General features: G+C 35.8%; 5 protein-coding genes across 10 annotated transcripts; 1 reads left to right on the plus strand and 4 right to left on the minus strand.

The window, feature by feature from the left end:
* Window positions 1–443: 443 nt before the first annotated feature.
* Window positions 444–1,998, minus strand: LOC109169457 (protein TIFY 3-like). The gene is made up of 4 exons (XM_019318342.1): window positions 1,641–1,998; window positions 1,435–1,564; window positions 1,158–1,215; window positions 444–515 (listed from the first exon to the last, which is right to left on the minus strand). Exons 1-4 carry the CDS (start codon window positions 1,803–1,805, stop codon window positions 467–469), a joined length of 402 nt encoding a protein of 133 aa, XP_019173887.1. The 5' UTR covers window positions 1,806–1,998; the 3' UTR covers window positions 444–466.
* A 2,479-nt stretch (window positions 1,999–4,477) lies between these two features.
* On the plus strand, window positions 4,478–7,243 carry LOC109169425 (zinc finger CCCH domain-containing protein 49-like). The gene is made up of 5 exons (XM_019318308.1): window positions 4,478–4,676; window positions 4,809–4,921; window positions 5,200–5,469; window positions 5,795–6,018; window positions 6,240–7,243. The coding sequence occupies exons 2-5, from the start codon at window positions 4,817–4,819 to the stop codon at window positions 7,093–7,095; spliced, it is 1,455 nt and encodes a 484-aa protein (XP_019173853.1). The 5' UTR covers window positions 4,478–4,676; window positions 4,809–4,816; the 3' UTR covers window positions 7,096–7,243.
* Window positions 7,244–8,202: 959 nt separating this feature from the next.
* On the minus strand, window positions 8,203–9,191 carry LOC109169451. Its single transcript, XM_019318335.1, has one exon. It carries the CDS (start codon window positions 8,994–8,996, stop codon window positions 8,328–8,330), a length of 669 nt encoding a protein of 222 aa, XP_019173880.1. The 5' UTR covers window positions 8,997–9,191; the 3' UTR covers window positions 8,203–8,327.
* A 431-nt stretch (window positions 9,192–9,622) lies between these two features.
* LOC109169432 (tRNA pseudouridine synthase A) lies at window positions 9,623–13,453 on the minus strand. Of its 4 annotated transcripts, none has more exons than XM_019318323.1 (11): window positions 13,100–13,453; window positions 12,845–12,901; window positions 12,616–12,693; window positions 12,225–12,278; window positions 12,048–12,130; window positions 11,550–11,649; window positions 11,399–11,461; window positions 10,825–11,100; window positions 10,657–10,717; window positions 10,430–10,575; window positions 9,623–9,708 (listed from the first exon to the last, which is right to left on the minus strand). In XM_019318323.1, exons 1-10 carry the CDS (start codon window positions 13,367–13,369, stop codon window positions 10,451–10,453), a joined length of 1,167 nt encoding a protein of 388 aa, XP_019173868.1. In that variant the 5' UTR covers window positions 13,370–13,453; the 3' UTR covers window positions 9,623–9,708; window positions 10,430–10,450. The 4 variants fall into 4 exon arrangements, with proteins under 4 accessions (XP_019173868.1, XP_019173875.1, XP_019173864.1 ...); XM_019318330.1 differs by lacking the exon at window positions 9,623–9,708 and adding an exon at window positions 10,187–10,304; XM_019318319.1 differs by lacking the exon at window positions 9,623–9,708 and adding an exon at window positions 10,187–10,325.
* A 1,449-nt stretch (window positions 13,454–14,902) lies between these two features.
* On the minus strand, window positions 14,903–19,422 carry LOC109169480 (YTH domain-containing family protein 3). Of its 3 annotated transcripts, none has more exons than XM_019318374.1 (9): window positions 19,261–19,422; window positions 18,422–18,477; window positions 17,939–18,000; window positions 17,623–17,779; window positions 16,713–17,140; window positions 16,135–16,626; window positions 15,783–15,995; window positions 15,551–15,695; window positions 14,903–15,264 (listed from the first exon to the last, which is right to left on the minus strand). In XM_019318374.1, the coding sequence occupies exons 2-9, from the start codon at window positions 18,447–18,449 to the stop codon at window positions 15,251–15,253; spliced, it is 1,539 nt and encodes a 512-aa protein (XP_019173919.1). In that variant the 5' UTR covers window positions 18,450–18,477; window positions 19,261–19,422; the 3' UTR covers window positions 14,903–15,250. The 3 variants fall into 3 exon arrangements, with proteins under 3 accessions (XP_019173919.1, XP_019173908.1, XP_019173914.1); XM_019318363.1 differs by having other exon boundaries at window positions 15,525–15,695; window positions 19,261–19,421; XM_019318369.1 differs by having other exon boundaries at window positions 15,525–15,695; window positions 17,939–17,994; window positions 19,261–19,420.
* Window positions 19,423–20,572: the final 1,150 nt, after the last annotated feature.

The following is a 20,572-nucleotide window of genomic DNA, read 5'->3' on the forward strand; positions in this document are numbered from 1 at the left end:
AAATTGAGAAAAACCACTATAGTCGAGGACGATTTTGGGTATTAACTCTAATAATAATAATAATAATAATAATAATAATAATAATAATAATAATAATAATAATAATAACCGAATAAATTTGTCAAGTTTGTGCAATTATGCTATTGAACTAAAAACGTGTGTAATTACAATATCAAACGAGCAAACAAAAAATGCAATTCGCCTAATTTTCTAGTTACTCCCCAGTACCCAGCTGATGTGACATTTATCTTTTTTTAAATGAATTTTTTCTTTTTCTTTTTCCTTTTTTTATTATTAAATTTAAAGATGTGAATATCCCACATAGAAAATTAAATTTAAATATATATAACCCATGGTGAGTATTTTTTCATCTTGAAATTTTATGTTTCACAAATAATATTAGCATCGGTGTGTGCTCTTAGTAACTCTTCAAGTGAAAAGAAAGAGAAGTTTTGGTTCGTGATTGCTAATGACTTTCCGTGGAAGAAGATGCATGAAGGCCATTGTTTATCTTCCTGCAACCACAAAATGGTATAACTTAGTACTTAGTAGTTTAAGATTAATCCTACATTTGTTAGAACAAAGATTCTAAATCAATATTCAACTTCACTCCTAGAAAATCATCAAATTTTATTTACTTTTTTTTTTTTTTATCATTCAAAGAGTGGACTGAAATTTTAAAATTTTCAACCGTGTTTTGATTATTCGTAGTTACAAAATAAAAGAACGTATTAATGAGGCAATGAAGAGCTTAACAACTATGTTTTCTAACCACCGTATCTTTGTTGGTGGTTAGTCCACTGTACTGGTTAGTTGGTGGTCAAAAATAGTGGTTAAGAATTGTTAAATAATTACAAATTAAAGTGGTTAAAAGGATCATTTTCAACCATAAACCCTAGAGTATAGATGTGAATTCAAATTGTGAGTTTCCCGGTCATGAAGCTAGGTTGTTAGTGGTCGAAAATAGTGACTATTGATTAATTAGTTGGCAGTTAGAATTAAGAATTGTTTAAATTGTAAAGTGGTCAACTAGATTATTTTTAACCAAAAACCTTAGTGTATGAATCAATTATGATGATCAAAATAATCATAATTAAATTACAAGTTTTTCAGCCATGAATCCAGACCGATTATAGATGAATAATATATGTACTCACCTATTCTTTCGTTTCTCCAAAAATTGCCTCAACGAGTTCCGTCTTACAATTGGTAACTCTGCACGTAATCATGAATTAACAAAAAATAATTAATTTATCCATTAAAATGACAAGTTGAATCAAGAAAATCAAAACGAACAAACTCTAAACAGCAAAAGATCACAAGAATGTAAATCAACTAAGAATTCACCCAATTTTAAATTAAGAAGGCCAATCGAGTGTAACCAACTGGATTAAAATTGTTACTTATATCTAATCAAACCTGAAATAGCACAACCTGTTGGAAATTTTCCGGCGTAGTACTGCTGCGGTCGAGACAGCTGAGGATGTTTTGCCACTTCCACCGCCGCCATAGCCGCCGCAGCTGGCAAACAACTCTCCCCTGCTAACAACATTATCGCCTGCGCCTGTCAGATCGACAAAAAATAATGTTAACCAACGCTTATCACTACGCCAAAAGTTATAACTGACCCAAACACTCACCTTATCAGCAGGAACGTTATCATAAACATGTACGCTGCCACCATAAAAGATTGTAAGCTGCGCTGCGGCGGCGGCGGCAGTTTCCGGCGATGAACTCACTGCTCGCTCCCGCATGGAAGGCGGCCTGAAACCTGCAGTCATTTTCTTGCCGGCCGGCGGGGACATGTTCAGATTTAATTTCTCCGACGACGAAAACTTCCGATCGATCAAAACCTGTGGGAAGAGGTTTAGCTTGGAAGTAATTAACGGCTGTGATTCTGTGAAGTGGGAGAGAAGTGTTATTAGATAACGCCGGCGGCAGGCATCTACCGATCTCCGATGATTTCGAAGCTGAAAGCCGGTTCTTACATGGGCCGTGTTTACCTCGTCAGCTCCAACTACTTAGAAAACTAAATATAAAGTATGTTTTTAATTAATAGGATAAATTATTATATGGTATGTTTTGATTTCTTGTGGCATATATGGATAAGAAATACGATATTTCTGTATCTTAACGTTACATTTTTTAATAATTTAATATCGTACTTCGCTTGTGATCGGATTAATTAAAATAGAAGTAAAGCAATCAATTCAAAGAAACTAAATATAGAGATAAGAGAATAATTGTGTTGATGATTGTAATGAAGATAATATATATGTTGTTATTGTCCCAAATGGGTTGTTAAGTAGGTAAAGTATGGCCAATGACCTTGTAGTCTATTGGCACCAAGATGCTTTTCAATATAGGAGATTGTGGTTTGATGAGTCTCAGCGAAAGTGGTATTGACTCTTTGTGCTTCAGTAGATTGAGTGAACATATGCTGCATTGTAACAGAGTGAATAGTACTAACAAAAAAAAAAAAATAGATGGAATATGATTCTCGTACCTACAGATTATGAACTCGATTCTTGTCAACATATTTTTGGTTGAGTTGTCGCACGGAATCTCGGATCCTTAGTGGTGTTTACCTCTCATGCCATGTGTGGTTCGTAGCCTATTACATAAAATTATAAGAATATGAGTTTATTTAGTGCACATTCTCACCTAGTGGTTACCAATTTCTTTAGTGACCCAAAAAAAAAAAAAAAAAAGAAATGTTGTTTTTGAAACGATGAATACAATGTACATATACAAAGGTCTAATTAGGCAATAGTCAACCGAATTATACCCTTCTTAAGTATAGACACTTGGATAATCTAGCTGGATTGGGATTATTCGACACACTTTATTAGGTTGAGATTATTTTACCCAAGTCACCAAAAATGGCTTCATTAGGCTTAAGTTACCCGCCAAGACATTACAATGTGAAACCCCATCCACTTATGGATGATGTACATCGAATAAACTCCACTATATATATAATAATTTGTAAATCACATAAGAGATATACAACACACTAAAAAGTTCATGTACGACAGATTCAATCAAGAGGGGTTTGTAATAACATAACTCATGACCCATAAAAAATAAAAAAAAATAAAAAATAAAAAATAAATAAAAAATAAATAAGGTTCAAATTGGCCACTTAACGTAACCTAAAAATGCATTTAGGTCACTGAACGAAAAAAAAAAAGTGCAATTAGACCACTGAACACTCAAAAAACGTATAATTAGGCCACTGAACACTCCAAATGTATGCAATTTCACCGGATAGCATGTTACCATCAATTTTAGCAGGTTACCTGCATACGTAGCAGCTGAGGTGGCATTTTTGATAAATTTTAATAATAGATTTTAAATAATTAATAAAAAATAATACAAAAAAAAAAAAAAACCCGTCATTTAAAAGAAAATTACATTTTTTAAAAAAATTACATTTTTTAAAAATTTATTACTAAAATTTATTAAAAAGTATTTAAAAAGTATTTAAAATTATTAAAAATGTCAACTCATCTGTCACGTAAGCAAGTAACCTGCTAAAATTGATGGTAACCTGCTATTAGGTGAAATTGCATACATTTGGAGTGTTCAGTGACCTAATTGCACTTTTTTTTTTCGTACAGTGGCCTAATTGCATTTTTAGGTTACGTTCAGTGGCTAATTTGAACCTTATTCAAAAAAAAAATTATTTTGAGAAAAATTGGTCAAATTAACCTTCTAAGTCAACCGGATAGTGCAATTAGGTATCCTAAGTTTTTTTTTTTTTTTTTTTTATAATTTTTTTTTAAGTCTCATTCATATCCTCAAACTTGTAAAATCGTTCAATTGAGTCTAAATCAACATGTTTAGCTGGTTAATTCTTCCAGGCATGGCACATGTATTTTTTAATTTTTTATGTGTTTTTAAAAAAACTTTTTATTTATTTAATAAATTTAAATTTAAATAAAAAAAATACACTGTCTGGTAAGGATAGCTGGTGGCTGCCTCCTTCATGGATAGTCGTGGCTATCCTCGCAACAATCACGATTTTCAAAGATTGACGGCCATGGTCGTCTTTCAGATATCTTGAATGAGGGAGGTGGTTATGGCTCGCACGGACAACCAATGGCTATACTTAAAAAAAAAATTAATAAATTAAAAACAAAAATAAAAAATATTTAAAAATGGCACATGTCGAGCTCGAAATAATTAACGTGCTAAATATGTCGATTTGGATTTAATTGACAATTTTACAGGTTTTGAAAATTTGAATGAAACGTTTTTTATACTTAAGGGATCTGATTGCATTATCCGATTGACTTTGGGGTCAATTTAATATTTTACCTTATTTTGGTGGTATATAGGATAGCATGGTGTAATATTTGAAATTTAGGGGTCAAACCTTAAACCGAGAAACATCAGTAAAATATTGGGCCTAGTTAAAAATCTCATAGATCTGGGGTCCAAGTGAAACTGTTCAAAATTATCGAGCAAAGAATGAAAATTTTCCCAAAATAATTTTCTCCCTTATCGCGCCCTAAGAAAGATATCGTTCACGCTGCCTCCTTGCCCCAATCCTTCTTCGCTGGAATCTCTGCCGCCCGTCGAGCTTTCGCCGCCGCTTTCTACCGCCTAAACTACATCGGCTCATTGTAACAAGCTTCAATTCATATTCTCTCTGTATAAACTAGCACCAGGTAGTCTCAATTTTCAATTCAATAGCTTCTTATTAGCATCTCTGGATAATAATTGCTGCGAAGAAAGCATTAATTCGAATTTGCTGTGTTTAGAGAATGGCTGAAAATGATCTCCGTTTTGTACTTTGTTAGGTTAATCAATGGCGCATAGGCTATTGAGAGACGCCGAAGCTGATGGATGGGAACGGTCGGACTTTCCGATCATCTGCGAGTCGTGTCTCGGCGACAGTCCTTACGTTCGGATGGTAAGTTTTCCAAGTGAGAACCTTTTTTTCCTTTTTTTTTTTTTTTGGTTTAGAATTTTGGCTTTACTGAGTTGCTGATTCTTGTGTAAAGTTCTTCTTCCTTAGTCCTTACATTGTCCTTTGCACATATAATGAATTAATGATATGTTTTATGAGATTTGTCATAGACTGAATGTATTCCGTGTTTCCAATTGCTTGTAGCTTCTGTGATAAAAATTTCAGTTGTGTTGTAAATATACCTACTTGACATTATTATTTATTGAATTGATGTTGTGCAGAGTAAAGCTGATTATGACAAGGAATGCAAGATTTGTACAAGACCCTTCACTGTTTTCAGGTGGAGGCCTGGTCGGGATGCGAGGTACAAGAAAACTGAGATCTGTCAGACGTGCTGCAAGTTGAAGAACGTTTGTCAAGTTTGTCTTCTTGATCTTGAATATGGGTTACCTGTTCAGGTCCGAGACACCGCTCTTAGTATCAATTCCAATGATGCCATTCCGAAGAGTGATGTGAATAGAGAATATTTTGCTGAGGAGCATGACCGCAGGGTATGTCTATCTGCTTGGTGAACTATGAAGTATGATTAAAGATTAAAGTTACTCTATGCTTGCATCTTAAAATTTCAAGCAGCCGTTTGTTTGAAACTGTTTTCTTATCTTGAAAGGATAGAATTTGGATAGAACTTTTTGTTTGAGATGGTTGACTTATTTTGAACACTTTGAAACTAATTTGATAATCACTCCATATGTTTTGTCTTCTTAATGCTTTGGATGTGAAATTTGAAAATTTGAAAATCCAAGGCTGATAAATTCTTAACATTTTATGTGCTTGGCTTTTCCTCAACACTGTAGAATTAAGTTCTGTTTTCTGCAGGCAAGAGCTGGGATAGATTATGAATCATCATACGGAAAGGTCCGTCCAAATGATACTATTTTGAAGCTTCAAAGAACGACTCCATACTACAAGAGAAATCGGGCCCATGTTTGCAGTTTCTATGTCCGGGGTCAATGTACTAGGGGCCTTGAGTGTCCTTATAGGCATGAAATGCCTGAAACAGGGGAGTTATCACAACAAAATATTAAAGATCGTTACTATGGGTATGTGGAATGTTTTTTAATTTGCAGAAGTATTTCATCCTTTTCTTCCTCTCCACTATAGTCACGATGCTATAAAGTTAGCTTGTTGATCATCTTTGCTTTTCTTGTTGATTCTGTGAATATTTATGTACTTGCAAACGTCCTCTAATTTATGTACTCTATTATTGACTTAGTTGGCTGCTTGAAATCTGAATCACATTTTATATAAAAAATGATTGCAGAGTAAATGATCCAGTGGCCTTGAAGCTACTCAACAAGGCAGGTGAAATGCCTTCTCTGGAGCCTCCCGACGATGAGAGCATCAAAACCCTTTATGTTGGTGGAGTTGATGCAAGAATCACTGAGCAGGACCTTAGGGATCAGTTTTATGCACATGGTGAAATTGAGTCCGTAAAAATGGTGTTGCAACGTGGATGTGCTTTCGTAACATATACAACAAGGGAAGGTGCCGAGAGGGCAGCTGAGGAACTTGCAAACAAGCTTGTAATAAAGGGCTTGCGGTTGAAATTACTGTGGGGAAGACCACAGGCACCAAAGCCTGAATCTGAGATGACCGATGAGTTGAGGCAGCAGGCGGCGGTGGCTCATAGTGGGTTGCTGCCAAGGGCCGTCATATCACAGCAACAGAACCAGCCCGATAACCAAGATCAACCTCCATACATGCCTTACTTCAACATTCCGCATATGCCTCAGCCCGAGAGAGCGTTTTATCCTTCAATGGATCCTCAAAGGATGGGAGCCCTTGTTTCTTCCCAAGATGGGAGTTCAAATGCTGGAGCTTCAGGATCAGGTGAAAATAGAAGTGGTCCTGACCAGCAACCACAAGGACAACATTTCGGTTATCCACCCGCCCCACAACAACCTCAAGGTCAATTTTACCGGCCTTATTATCCACCCATTCCGCCCTATGGCTACATCCCTCCCCCTTCACCACCTTATCAGCAGTTTCCTCCACCACCCTACCAGGCTATGATCCCTCCACCGCCTCCCGGTGGCAACACAACAGGACATCAACCGCCACACACCGGACCAGCTCAGCAAGGAACTGGACAACAAGATCCTGGACAGCAATTTTAGTTTCATTGGTATGGTCACATGTTTGGGACAAATATCTGCAGCTGAAAGCTTAAAACCATTGCTAGCTGCCAAAAGTTAAAATCTTTCTGTGTTTTTCCATTCAATTAAATGAATAGATTCTGTTAAAGTCACCTCAGATTATTACCTAGTTGGGTCTTGTTTCATACAGATCACTGCCACAGCAATTATTTTAAGAGTAAGGTGTCAATGTGCCAATCTTTCTCCATTCAAAGCAGCTAGAATAGTGTGATTAGAGTATGGAAACTAGGGTGTAATTGATTTGAACCGAACCTGAATAGTTAAAGCTATTGAAATTCAAGTTCAATCGAGCTAAACTAAATCCAAATAGTCAGAGTTTAAAATTCGCAACTATTCAAAAAATTAAAACTTAGAGCAACAATATTCTGAGTTTGGTTTAAGTCACGCTTGAGCTATTTGACCAATATATCATAACAATACTAAGGTAATTTACATATGGAGTTAATGCTATATGGGATCCTCCGAATATAGTGGTTTTGTCATGTTTAGTCCTAAATTTTTAGATTGACCACATGTGGTCCTTCGACTTTCAAATTGTTACCATCCGTGATCTTCCAAATTATTAGCACCTCTGGTCCTTCAAATTTTAAAATTTAACCAGTTGTGGTCCTCTAAAAGGACCATGGGATTTGAGACTTATTTATTTGATGGTGTGGATTTGACCTAGCGTTTTCACCTAAACCGTTTTCATGGGATTAAGGACCTATATATATATATATATATATATATATATATATATATATATATATATATATATATATATATATATAACTTGAGAATCATAATCAGGTGAAAACAACCTTAATCTTAATCCGGTGCGGTGCAGTGAACAACCTTAACATGTGACTATGTGAGTGTGGTGCAATCCTTCAATAATTCGCAGATTCACATGTTAAGGTCAGTTAACACTTGATTCTGGAGCTATAACTTGATTTCTATATATATATATATATATAATTGGTCATTTTAAAATAATATATAAAAAGATGGCTTATTGAGTTATTGGCAATGGGGTTCCTTTGTTACTCAAAAATTAATTTTGACTCAATAAACACCGAGTTAAATTTAAACATTTGCGAAATCAAACTCAAATAACTTACTAAATTTGAGCATTATTTGCCATATACAAGCAACATATAGTTAGATACAACGAATGTAACGAATCATCTATAGTGTTTATAACTACCCTAAAATTAGAGGTCTGATTTCCCAGAAGTAACAGGGAAGCCAATCCCATGTCTCCGTGTGGGGAAGACGAGGAACAGGAGACTACACAGCAGACCAATCCCAATCGGAACCACATCCAACACCTCCTGCGTTTCATGGTTCGGCTTCGGATACAAACAGCTCACCACATTCTTGTCCTTCAAGGCAATCGCCACGAAAACCAGCACGGAGAGAACTGCGTGCACGTAGTCGATGAATCCCGCCCTAAACTTCCCCAGATCGGCGGCGGAGATTCCGGCGGCCGCCGCCGCCGGGTAGTCGAAGAGCCACAGCCCTCCGCGCGTGGCGAAGCCGTAGTAGACCTGGCCGTCGCGCCCCCGGACGCTGTCGGTGAAGCAGGCGAGGAAGCAGGAGACGGCGAGGATGGATAGGAGCACGAGCGTCATGGGGCGCGTGGCCGCGTCGCACGCGCCGTTGTTGGTGAAGATTGGGGTGAGTAGCTGGAATGCTAGGAGCGTGCCCGTGGGAAGGAGGTTGGCTAGGTGTGCCGTGCTCTCCAAGGCACGCTGCGAGAACGACGGCGACTTCGCCGCCGGTAGAAGGGGCTCCGGGACCGACAACGTCTCAACCTCACGATCATCCACCGCCGGAGCAGCGGGTGTGGCTGTTCTTGATCTAAGATTCTGAGACGACATTCTTGTTGAACTCTTTGCAACTTTGAAGCGGTTCAAGTCACGATTATGGCGATTTTGTAACTTTGTATAAGATGAATATGAAGGATGGAATTGAAGATGGGTTGTTATTATAATGGTGGGGGGAAGAAGAAGACTCTGGGACTTGGGAGGATATAGTTACGAACTTGCGTTAAAGCAATCGAACCAGCGAAGAGGTGTTAGGTCATAGGTAGGAGTGTAAACGAATTGAATAGAGTCAAATATCTCACTATTCAATTTGAATTTGACTATATATTCGAGTATTCCTATTCGTTCAATATTCGAATATCAAATTTTTTATTCGTATTCAATTCGACCAGTTTATTCGAATATATTTGACTCAAATATTCGAATTCAAAATACCTAACTTAATATCTTACAAAATTCTCTAATAAATTAAGATAAAATGTAATAAAAATTTATATTTAAATAGCATAAAATATTCGAATATATTCGAATCGAATACACTCTAATTCGTATTCATATTCGAGAAATATTCGAATAGAAAAAAGTAATCGAATTCAAATTCGTATTAAAAATATTCGAATTCGAATCACAAATCGATTTTTTTTTTATTTGATTTGTTTACACCTAATCATAGGGGCATTTGACGTAGAAGAATAGGAAATAATGAAATACTTTCTTGTGCGGCCATGTCAAGATCCATCATCTTCTCTGCCTCCCAATATTAAAACTGTATTTTAAATATTTAATTATTAAAGTTGATTAATAATTACATATTAGATTTCTCTAAATATTTTTAAATAACCCATCAACTTGGAACAATTGATAATAAAGGAGCTTTGTTTTCCTTCAGAGTAGTTAATAAACAAAAATTAATTAATTAATAATAATAATATCAGTTATACTTTTTCAACCATGCGTCTGTGTGTATATATATCGGATAGGTTGTTTAGTAGTTTAAGGTAGCTAGGCTGAGTGGCTTACAAAACAATGAAGCTGCTTATAAATTAATCAAATTATGCACAAGGGAATAATGAAATATTAATTTGACCATAAACACTTTACATAGGTGTTAGTTGAAGGGTATGAGGCAAAACTTTGAAGTCCAGCTCAAGATTCTCTGTTTCTCTGGCGTTGCCGTGTTGGCAAACATGTGAAAAAACTTCATCTTTAACATGGTTTCAATAAGAGCAAAGAAAATTATAAGCTCCCCATTTGTGCTGCTGTTTCTATGTTAATGCACCTGGCTACTAGGCATATATGCTACTTTCTCAGTTAGGTTTTGCTGTTAATTTGTGTAATTGTGGATGCAATGGTGATAAAGTGCTGGAAATTGTAATGCTAGAGCTTGCAATGAGGAGGAATTATAACAATAAAACTAGATTAGTTATTAAAAAAAGTAAAATATGTTATCATTTTCTTCTTGTTTAATGGAAGCAAGGGAATAATACCATGGTGCAACAGTAATGGTTTCATGTTCTTTCTTCTAATCCAGTTTCTGGAGGCAGATCATATTTCACATGTCCGAGGTACAGGCCACAGGAGGGGGCCATTGGGCTTGCAGCAGTTATAGTCTTTGCATCGAGGATGCGCTTAACTGAAATGATGCATCAAATACAATCAATGTAAAATATAAATTACATCAGCTAACATAAAGGCTCAAAAGTTTTATGCTCACCATCAGGAACAGTAAGATCACCAGTCCCGACTGCTTTAAGAACTCCAACGAGCAGCCTAACCTGTGCAAGATTATATCTCTCAAGTTATGCATTCAAGTCATCAAGTATCTAAGCTAAATAACGAATTTGATCATTATAGATTTATAGTATTAAAACATAAGACCAACCTGATGGTAAAGAAAAGAGCGCGCCCTTGCAGTGACCACTAAGCAACGGGGTCTTCTTCTAATGCCAAATTCATGCCTAGCTTCATGATCTGAACCTCCCAGCTTCACTTGATTGGGAATCACAGAACAAGGGAAACTGGCTTTTGAATTCTCAGTCTCGGAGAGGCTCTCCATCACAGCATCACTTGGTTGCCTCTCCAAAATTGACGGAAAATATGGAGTTGATACAACCTCAGTAACATTTAATTCATCCAAAGTTCTGATGGGTGATTTTGCCTGTTAATTAAGAAGAAATGGTAGCTAAAATTCTAAGAAATTATCTTAAGGAAAAAAAAAAAAAAAAAAAAAAAAAAAAAAAAAAAGAAGAAGAAGATAACACATGGCGAAAGACACGGTATAAATGAATAAGATATAATCCTCGGCGCACCAGATTATCCAAAAAATATAAAAATGAAATCAGAGAGGTTATATAGAATTAAGTACAAACCAATGGATAATGCAATAAATTATCTGAACATTTGAAAATTATAGAATCAAAATAAAATCAGAAATAATATTTTATAATAATATTAACCTGACATGCAGCAGCTCTAAAAGAACTGAAATCATGATGTCCAACAAGAATCCTGCATGCTTGCTAGACAAAATCAGACAAGAAAATAGCATCAAAACAATGAGAGAGCCTACACAATATCAAAATATCATTTTTAAACCTTTTAATCAACCTGCATAGAGAGAAGATCTAGTTCCTCAGGCACATGCCAAGCCCGGTCTTTATCAAAGGTTGACAAAGGCTCTGGTCCAGATACTATGCGATAGAAGTACCTAAAAGAACATTCTCAATAATTCACCAAAATTTTTATAGTAATGAACATGCACCATAAGTCTGATAAAAGACAACCCAAAAGTCAATTATCACTGGAAAATCAAAAGAAAAGTGGAAAACTGATAATGAAGAGTAATGCCTAAGAAAAAACATTGTTCAGGCTAAAAATACAGCATTTCAGCAGCAATTCTTTGGAAACTAATCAGACAATCTGAAGCCAAAACAAGACAACACACCATCTGTAACCTTTGAATGACATTAACCAATACATGAGAAAATATACAGGGATTGACTAATATGTAGGAGCTGCAGTACGTATAACAGAAGTTTCAGACATAAAATGCAGGCAGGCACTAAGCATGATGATATCAACAAGTTAAAGTTTATTGATACATACGTCCGTTCTTGAGCTTTATATCTAGAATGAAAATCAGCTGCAACACGGCGAACATCAATGACCATTACATCACCCTCATTTTTCTGCAACAGGATTCAGATCTCAATCAATGAAAACTGAAAAGTAGGAAGCAGCTAGTCATACTATAAAAAGAGTTCTCAGATAAACAAGATGTACCTGCAAAAAATGGTTCACAGCTCTTTTAACCACTTCAGGTTCATGGGGTGGTAACTGCATGCAAATAAGATTGTGCACATTAAGAAAACCTGCACACATTAACCACACATCTATAACTACTAACTCTATATGTGTTGCAGTAAGTAAATGAAGTCCAGAATCAAGAGCTAAAAGGCTATTATTCCATTGCTAAACATGAGTTATATGTGAACACATAGTGGGTCAAGCAACTAAGCAAGATACAATCTCAAGACAGGGAAAATTTTATGATATTAATCAAAATAAAATCAAGAATACCTTGCAATACTATTTAAAAGCACAGAGACCTTGAAAATGAATGAAAAGAAGACAGAAAGAGCCAAGTCATTGAAATCGAATCAAAATAGCATACCACTTCACCAGGTTTTCGTTTGCTTATCCTTTCTACATCTACATGGCAAACATTTGACAATGCATGTACTCCTGCATCCTACAACCAATTATAGAAAGAACGTTAGTTAAAGATCACATTTTGCAGTACCATGAAATTTGATAACACATAACTTGATACCATTTCGCATGGCTATGTTTCCTTCTAGCAGAAAATAAAAAAATAAAAAAATAAAAAAATAAAAACTTACAGTTCTGCTTGAGCAAAATATTGATACAGGCTGTCCAATAAATTTTTTAAAAGCTTCCTGCATCAAACATGAAATGCACTCAGAACCACCACAGGCTCAATATCCTTTTGCTAAGATATAGTCATTGTACAATACAGTATATATGTTTTTAATTCATTATTTTATCTTTTCCTGATGTTTACATAAACTGTGAGGAAAAAAAAAAAAAAAAAAAAAAAAAAAAAAAGCTCAAACTCTGAGAAATGATAAAATTACCTCCAGAACACCGACGACGGTTCTGCAATTGGATTGTTGCTGAGCTCCGGCGAAGCGAGTTCCGATGTACTCGACTGCTACCAAGTACCTTTGAAGTCTAGGGTTCGAATTCATCTGCTTCTCACTGAGATTCGAGGCACACTGCTCTTCCTCTTCGACGCCGCTGCCGGCAATGTCGTCGTTGAGTTTGACGATTTTCGAAGGCCGTTGTGGAGATTCAGTTGGTTGATCAAGCGAGTGTTTCGAAGTCTCCGATGTTTCGCCCGTCATTGGCGCCGCCGGCAATTTCTGCCACTCCCGCTGGTTTCAAGTGTTTCCCGGTGCTTTGTACTTTGTAGGGTTTAAGATTTGTTCAAATTTGATAGAGCAAATACCAATTTTGGTCCCACGAGTATTAGCAAAATGACGGTTTTGGTCCACATGTTTAATTTCTACCAATTTTCATCCCACGACTATTGTTTTAGTACCAATTTTCATCAACGACTATTATTTTAGTACCAAAATTCATCACGCCGGTCACCCCTCCATCCAAGACATGTCGAAATCTAAAAATTTTAAGGGCATTTTCGTCCTTTTCAACTTAAGGCTCTAATTTGAGCATGAATAAAGGGATGTAAGCCCTAAGATCAATCCCAATTGGCAGTTCTCCTCCTCATTCTACTTTAATTTGAGAAGAAAAACTGCGAATCACGATAGATCTTAGGGCTTAAATCTTTTTATTCATGCTCAAATTGGGATCTTAATTTTAAAAAAACGAAAATACCCTTAATAATTTCATATTTCGACATGTTTTAAACAAATGTGTGATTGGCGTGATGAATTTTGGCACTAAAACAATAGTCGTGGATGAAAATTGGTACTAAAGTAATAGTCGTGGATGAAAATTGGTAGGAATTAAACATGTGGACTAAAACTGTCATTTTGCTAATACTCGTGGGACCAAAATTAGTATTTGCTCAATTTGATAGGAATAAAGTTCAAATTGGCTAAATAACAAAAAAAAAAAAAAAAGTGAAATTAAATCACTAAATACTCCAAATGTATATAATTTCACTTGATAATAATAAGTTATCATCCATTTCATTTCTCCAAATTGAAAACATGTTAAAAGTAATTCTCCAATTCTTTTTTTTTTTTTAATGAGAATTTGTTCCTGTTTTTTCTAGTTTTCCAGGAAAAAAAAAAAAAAAAAAAAAAGGCCATACCCTTGTAACTAACATTGCAACATTTGATTCATACTAAACAGCATTAGTTGATGGTGGTTATTCTACAAAGACCATTTTTTTTTATGATTTCAAGTTCCTCATTTAAGTCATTCTTATTATAAATTTAAAATTTAACATTTCACCGCAAATCATAAAGACTAGAAAAAAAGTAATCACAATATATATAGACCACCAAATATTTATATAATAATATCCCATTCACATTGTTATTACTAAAAAAACAAATTTTATTAACTTATTTTAAATTGATTGACTAATTTAACTATTCAAAAACATTTCTTAATTATGTGAGCTATGGGTGGTAGGTTTAACAGTTATATAAGAGAAACAAGAATAGCATTAAAGAGACTCATTCATGCTTAACTAAAGGTTGAAGATTCGATCTTTGACTTTGAATATAGAACAATCTTAAATCTCCCGGCCAACTGTTCCACTCGAAAAGGTAACTACAATTCAGTGAAGGAATTAGACAGTATCCGACAGTAAAAACTCTGGGTACACCCAAAATAGAAAAGGCATGTCTTGGCCTTCATTGTGGATTTGCAGACACAAATGGAGAAAACAATAAACATGGCTATCAAATGAACAAAATGAAGAAGATAAAAAACTTGATAGCAAACCAGACAACAACAACATTAACTAAATTGCATTTCTTTCTTCTTAAAGGGTTGGAAAGGAACACCAACCCAGAAACATGGCTAAACTGATAAAATAACAACAAACAGAAACATGGTAATTCATAAAACTGAACAACAACACAAGAAATGGTGCAGTTCACCCCAACTTGAGTCCCCCTTCAAGCCACCACATTCTCCGGTTGATTCATTAGGCGTTTACAGAAAGGTTTTCGGTGAGACCAATGAGAGAGGAAGCAGAATCAGTAATACCAGTTTCCAACGATTTTTCCTCGTTTTCCTTTTCCCCTTCATTGAATTGCTTCTGCACCAGACAAAAAATAACATTATATGGTGAAACATACCCCTTTCTTATGCAGCTGAACTGCCAAAAGGTTATTAAACTAATTTCTTTTTGGCTGTCAGCCAGTTAAATGTGAGTTGATCTTGGGGAAACATACTCACCTTAGTGACATAGTAAAATACAAAACATTCAAGAAATGCCTTTTTCTATGTAAATGTGCATCATTTTTTTTTTTTTGTTTAATGTTTGAAGATGATTACGTATAAATACTCTTTGCTTACATGAGGGTCCCGATTCTGGAATGCACCTGCTTCAGATCCTGTCTTAAAACTCCTGCTGGCCTTAATCAAATTTTCTCTATCCTCATAGAAGTCAAAGTCATCCAACAGTGAGGACTTCTCGGAGTAAGACTTGAAGATGTTAAGCATTTCCAAGCCTTCCTTCAATCCAACCTGAAAATTGAATCGGGCCAACCAGATCAAATTACTGCGTATAATTTGAGAGGAGAATGGCAATACAACAATTAAAAAATGCACTACCTCTTGAGTGTCTCGGCTGTAAGTTACAGGCTTGTTGTCATTGTTTTCAAGGATAATGTGCCTCAACTGTGTGTTCGGGACATCTTTAACTATGTGCCACTTCACTGGGAAGAACCCACTCCACTTATCGAGTTGCCAAAAGTCCTTTTTCTGGTTAAAATCCACCTGCCCTGTCATCTCTGCTACACCCAAAAATTGTCCACTCCCGTTTACCTGAAATTCATAACACAAATAGATACATTGAGGATACAATGATGAGTTCTAAACCAACATTGAAGTGAAAAAGAGCAATTTTCGGGGGTGGGGTGGGGTGAATTGCACCTTCTTGGTAAGAAGAGGAAAACCAACTTACAGAAAAGAAGAGGAATACTGGGCATTCTGTGCCTGTCTCGCTTGCTTTTCCTTCAGCATCACCAAAAGCATTCTCCAATTTTTTGTTGCCGTTTGGAGTGCTTGACCAAACATCATATTTGACAGACTTGTGAATGTCATCTTCGCTGTATGACTTGATAACATAGAATTTTGCAGAATCATACTCAGTACTAAAATCTTCCTTGTTATACTTATTCCTTAGGGTGGACATTCTAAGTTGATCATCTTCACTTGACGGTTTTGAGGAGGAGCTGCATTTACCACTCGCCCTTGGGCCACAAGTTAGCTCAGTCGAGGCTTCAACTGCTCCATTTCTGTTGAAATTTTCTCTCGGTTTGAATTTGTAATTTCCATTCCAGCCTCTACCATTTGTTTGATAGTTAACTGAACCATAGTGATTATAAAATCCTTGGTTTTGATTGGTATATGACGGAAACTTCAAAAGGCATCCGGGCTGAAAGCCCGAGTCAAACTGCAAAAACAAAAGAACATCAATTTTATTGGAATGGGGAATGAAATAGCATAATCTAATTATGTATAATTGAGAAATGACATTACCCTATTTGATTGTTTGAGCGGCTGAGTTTGTGGGGAGGACTTCGAAAAGTTTGATGATGCAAACTGCTGAGCCTTGTGATTCAATGGCAAAGATGAATTTCTGTTTGATAGAGCGTTGTTTGTCTTTGAAGAGTTGAAACCATTGGACTTCACCGAGCCATTCGAGCCAGCCATGGATTTAAAATTCCGAGATTTAGAATCCGTGCCATATGTTAGATCGCCATTTGTAAAACACCATGAATAACAAGGCATGCCATCAGAACCATACGATACAGGCTGCTGAAGGTATCCCGACGTTGTGTAGGGCTGTTGCTTCCCGTCAGAACCAATATATCCAGTAGTATACGGAGTATAGCCAGGCAAATAGTAGAGGTAAAATCCATTATCCGATGCCATGCTCTGACCATTGTTATAATTCCCATTATAACCTGTGAAAACAGCAAGCCAAACCGGGATTAGTTATTTAACTCATTACCTGTATAAACTAAACCAACACATATAGGCCTGGTTTGGTAAAAAATTGGCCTATAGGCCAATTTTGGCTTATTTGACCACTATTAATTGTTTAATTTAGTTAAAATATCAATATAAATGTTTGGTTAATTAGCTTTTTGCAACTCCAAAAGGATAAAATTCAAAAAGCTATCCCAAGCAACTTTTCCAATTAGCTTTTTGAGAAAATAAATTATACCAAACAGCTATCAGGTAACAACTAATTTACCAAACACTTTTCTACAATCAGCTAATGTTATCAACTATTTATACCCTCTAATTAACACAATCAACTAACAACTAACAGCTATCAGCTAATAGCCATTTTACCAAACAGGGCCATAATGTTCTTCCAAAATATGTGCCTTTTTAAACCTGAAGGTGCAAAGGAATAACCAAAACCAATAAACGATCTTACCTGGGTAGTAATAATCACAACAGCTAGCCAGCGAATAGTATGAACCTTGTTCAGGAACTGCTCCTTGATCAACACCACCGTTGACACCAGTCTCAGTACTAACCATTGGAGGAACCGGAGATATTGAATCCAACGCCTTTCCACTTTTAACCGTGCCCTAAAACATGGATTAAAACCCATCGAAGCACATTAAAACTACCAAAAAAGGAGATGAAAATCCCAATAAAAAAGAAAAACACAAAATCTCATAGGGGTAGAAGAAAGCATTAATTTAGCATATCAAAGTATATATATAAAGAATAAGTACGAAGTATACCATATCTTTGTTGATCAATTTTGTGGATGAGTCAGACTTCAATCCAGCAGTGACAGCTTCGGCTTTAAAAATAGTTAAGTAGTATCACCATAACACAGTGTTATCGTATCTCAAACAACCAAAAAAAGAAGTCACTACTCACTACTAAGGGATTTTGGAACAGTGATGGAACTTATTAATTGAAATCGTGCAATTAATCAATTAATCTCAAGTACATAGAAATATCAAACACCACCAACTACTCAACAAAATCATTAAGGTGTCATTTTCGAAGGACAGATGAAGTTTACAGCACATATTTAACAGACAAAACAAATTATAGCAAGCTCAGCATGAATGGGGTTGAGATTAATAGCATTCCAATCTCTCTTCAAAAGAAGAAATGCTTAGACGAGCAGATCACAAGAACATAACATTTTTCTGCACAGCTGAAGATTATACACTTCAAACCAAACAATCTCAAAGAACATATCAGAAGGATACATTTCTCCACTATCTTCTCTCCAGCCATGATCGACCTTCGCAACCCAATGTTCAGCCTGAATTAGGACCCAGTGAAAGAAAGATAAAAAAAAAAAAGTTTAAACAGTCTATCATGAGTTGCAAACATATCATAATGAATAAAAAATAACCAAAAATAGGAAGATACTTCCACTATCATACAACAAAAATCACAAGATGAATTGGGCATATTTTTCAAACTGGAAATACCATTATGCTAACAAAAAGCAGCTTTTTTTCTCTGGTTACAATAAGCCAGAATCAAATAGTGCTTCACAGCACCACAGTGACGTAATGCAACCAGCAGAAAAACATGGGGTTTTCCATTAGAAAACATTGCAATATTTGTATATGGTGAATCTTTCTCAGCTGCAAATCAAACATGGTAAAAACAATTCCACCACTCATGTTGGACAACAATAATCAAACCTCATTAAAACACTCAAATAATTCTTTTAAGGCTTCTGAATAACCAAACATCTTTAAAACTACATATTTTCCACACAAAGCTAAAAGAGATGAAGACTTTATTTACCCAAAGCTGGGGAATAAGTTCAAAACGCAAAATATTTCAGTAAAAATCACTAAAGTATGCATTCCTAATCCATGAACCTTGTTACCCAGAAACAGAAGCATAAAAAGCATGTAGAAATACGTGTAGATATCTTTACACTGGAAACCCAAAAACAACGATCCAGATCTCCTTCTTCCTGAAGAGCTAAACCCATTTTCTACCCAAACCCAGAGCAAAAGCTAAGCAAAGGGCATGAACAAGAGCAACAAGCAGACTAAATATAAAATAGATTCAAAAATAAACTGACCTTTTAAGAAAAAAGGTGTAAGAAAACAGGAACCAGGTAAGGAGGAACCCGGCGGCTCGGATCTAACCGGAGCTTCGGAAAACCGCTTTAGAGCTAAAAGCGGTTTTCCCTGCGGAGATTTGAAGCGGGGTGAAAGACCAAAAGGAAAAGAGGGAGAAATGAGGAAGAGCAGAGAAGACTATAAAATGGGGGAGGCGTGAGGAGCAGAGGGGTACACGCTATAGCAGGGGCAGCGAGTAAAAACCCTTGTGTCTCATCCAACGGCTGAGATTGATTTCTTAATTCGGTGAACTATGTTCTTGGGCGTCGATGCGGAATGCGAAGTGAAGCGGGGAAAGATTTTTAACGAAATTTTAAATTCTTTTAAGAATTACAAAAAGGTTCTTGACTTTTTTTACCACACCATAATTAGTCCCCATGTCATAACTGTGAATTAATATAAACCATAGATGTTATTATTATAAGATAAGATATAAGATTAATGGTGAGATGTAAATCTCAAATTTATGATCGATAAGGAATAATAAATTTGACTTTAAGTGGCTTCTTTAGTTTGACGATTCAATCACAACGCTTTAACCAATAACTCTCTTCCTTGTTTCTCAGTGGCCTTGATTTCAAGATCTTTATTGTCCTTTCTTCATAGGTTGAATCATCGTTCAACTTTACCGATGAATCACGAACATACTTCTTCAATACACTCCAATTTAGTTTACAATGCCAACCTATAAGTCTATTTTCCCAAATCTTTTTCAAGATCTTTATCGTTTCATTAGTAAACGAAACTCTTAGTAATACTTTCTTTCTTACTTTAATCAACGATAAGTCTCCTACAAAAATTCCTTGGTACAAATCCCACTCTTACTTAGGAAAATCCAACGATTGAACCAATCTTTTATGTTTACCCCCGCCAGTCTTAATCTTTCGACAATTCGATCATCTGATCACAAGCTCAACCGCTCATTGTTTCATTTTTTTCACTAAATTCCTTCATTAAGATCTCACACAACTTATCATTACTAAGTCCACATCCCCTAACTTGTTCTTTCTTAATTCATTTATTAGTTCCTCATATTTCATACGAACATACGACCTACTTACAATATTTCTTCCCACCTTCATATATCTCAAAAGTCCAAAGTCACCACCCATCGTCTTATACTTCATTTTATCCAAGTTCGCATCTCCTAACTTCTCTTATTTATCTCGGTAAATTGAACTACCTTCATGTTTGTATAATCCAACATTAAGTCCCAATTCTCCACGCTCCAAGTCAAACTCTTAAATCTCATAGTGTAACCTTTGAAAGTAT

The sequence above is a fragment of the Ipomoea nil genome, unplaced genomic scaffold, assembly GCF_001879475.1.
Source record: "Ipomoea nil cultivar Tokyo-kokei standard unplaced genomic scaffold, Asagao_1.1 scaffold0317, whole genome shotgun sequence".
NCBI lineage: Eukaryota > Viridiplantae > Streptophyta > Magnoliopsida > Solanales > Convolvulaceae > Ipomoea > Ipomoea nil.

Excerpts from the sequence above, each read along its gene's own strand:
- LOC109169457 (XM_019318342.1), bottom strand. The coding sequence starts at position 1,805 with ATGTCCCCGCCGGCCGGCAAGAAAATGACTGCAGGTTTCAGGCCGCCT. Across the intron at positions 1,565-1,640 it reads ATAACGTTCCTGCTGATAAG|GCGCAGGCGATAATGTTGTT; the intron begins GTGAGTGTTTGG and ends TCGATCTGACAG. Across the intron at positions 1,216-1,434 it reads CGCCGGAAAATTTCCAACAG|AGTTACCAATTGTAAGACGG; the intron begins GTTGTGCTATTT and ends GATTACGTGCAG.
- LOC109169425 (XM_019318308.1), top strand. The coding sequence starts at position 4,817 with ATGGCGCATAGGCTATTGAGAGACGCCGAAGCTGATGGATGGGAACGG. Across the intron at positions 5,470-5,794 it reads CTGAGGAGCATGACCGCAGG|GCAAGAGCTGGGATAGATTA; the intron begins GTATGTCTATCT and ends TGTTTTCTGCAG. Across the intron at positions 6,019-6,239 it reads ATTAAAGATCGTTACTATGG|AGTAAATGATCCAGTGGCCT; the intron begins GTATGTGGAATG and ends AAATGATTGCAG.
- LOC109169451 (XM_019318335.1), bottom strand. The coding sequence starts at position 8,996 with ATGTCGTCTCAGAATCTTAGATCAAGAACAGCCACACCCGCTGCTCCG.
- LOC109169432 (XM_019318323.1), bottom strand. The coding sequence starts at position 13,369 with ATGACGGGCGAAACATCGGAGACTTCGAAACACTCGCTTGATCAACCA. Across the intron at positions 12,902-13,099 it reads CCGTCGTCGGTGTTCTGGAG|GAAGCTTTTAAAAAATTTAT; the intron begins GTAATTTTATCA and ends TGTTTGATGCAG. Across the intron at positions 12,694-12,844 it reads TATTTTGCTCAAGCAGAACT|GATGCAGGAGTACATGCATT; the intron begins GTAAGTTTTTAT and ends AATTGGTTGTAG.
- LOC109169480 (XM_019318363.1), bottom strand. The coding sequence starts at position 18,449 with ATGGCTGGAGAGAAGATAGTGGAGAAAT. Across the intron at positions 17,780-17,938 it reads AATTGATCAACAAAGATATG|GGCACGGTTAAAAGTGGAAA; the intron begins GTATACTTCGTA and ends TCCATGTTTTAG. Across the intron at positions 16,627-16,712 it reads CGCTCAAACAATCAAATAGG|TTTGACTCGGGCTTTCAGCC; the intron begins GTAATGTCATTT and ends TTGTTTTTGCAG.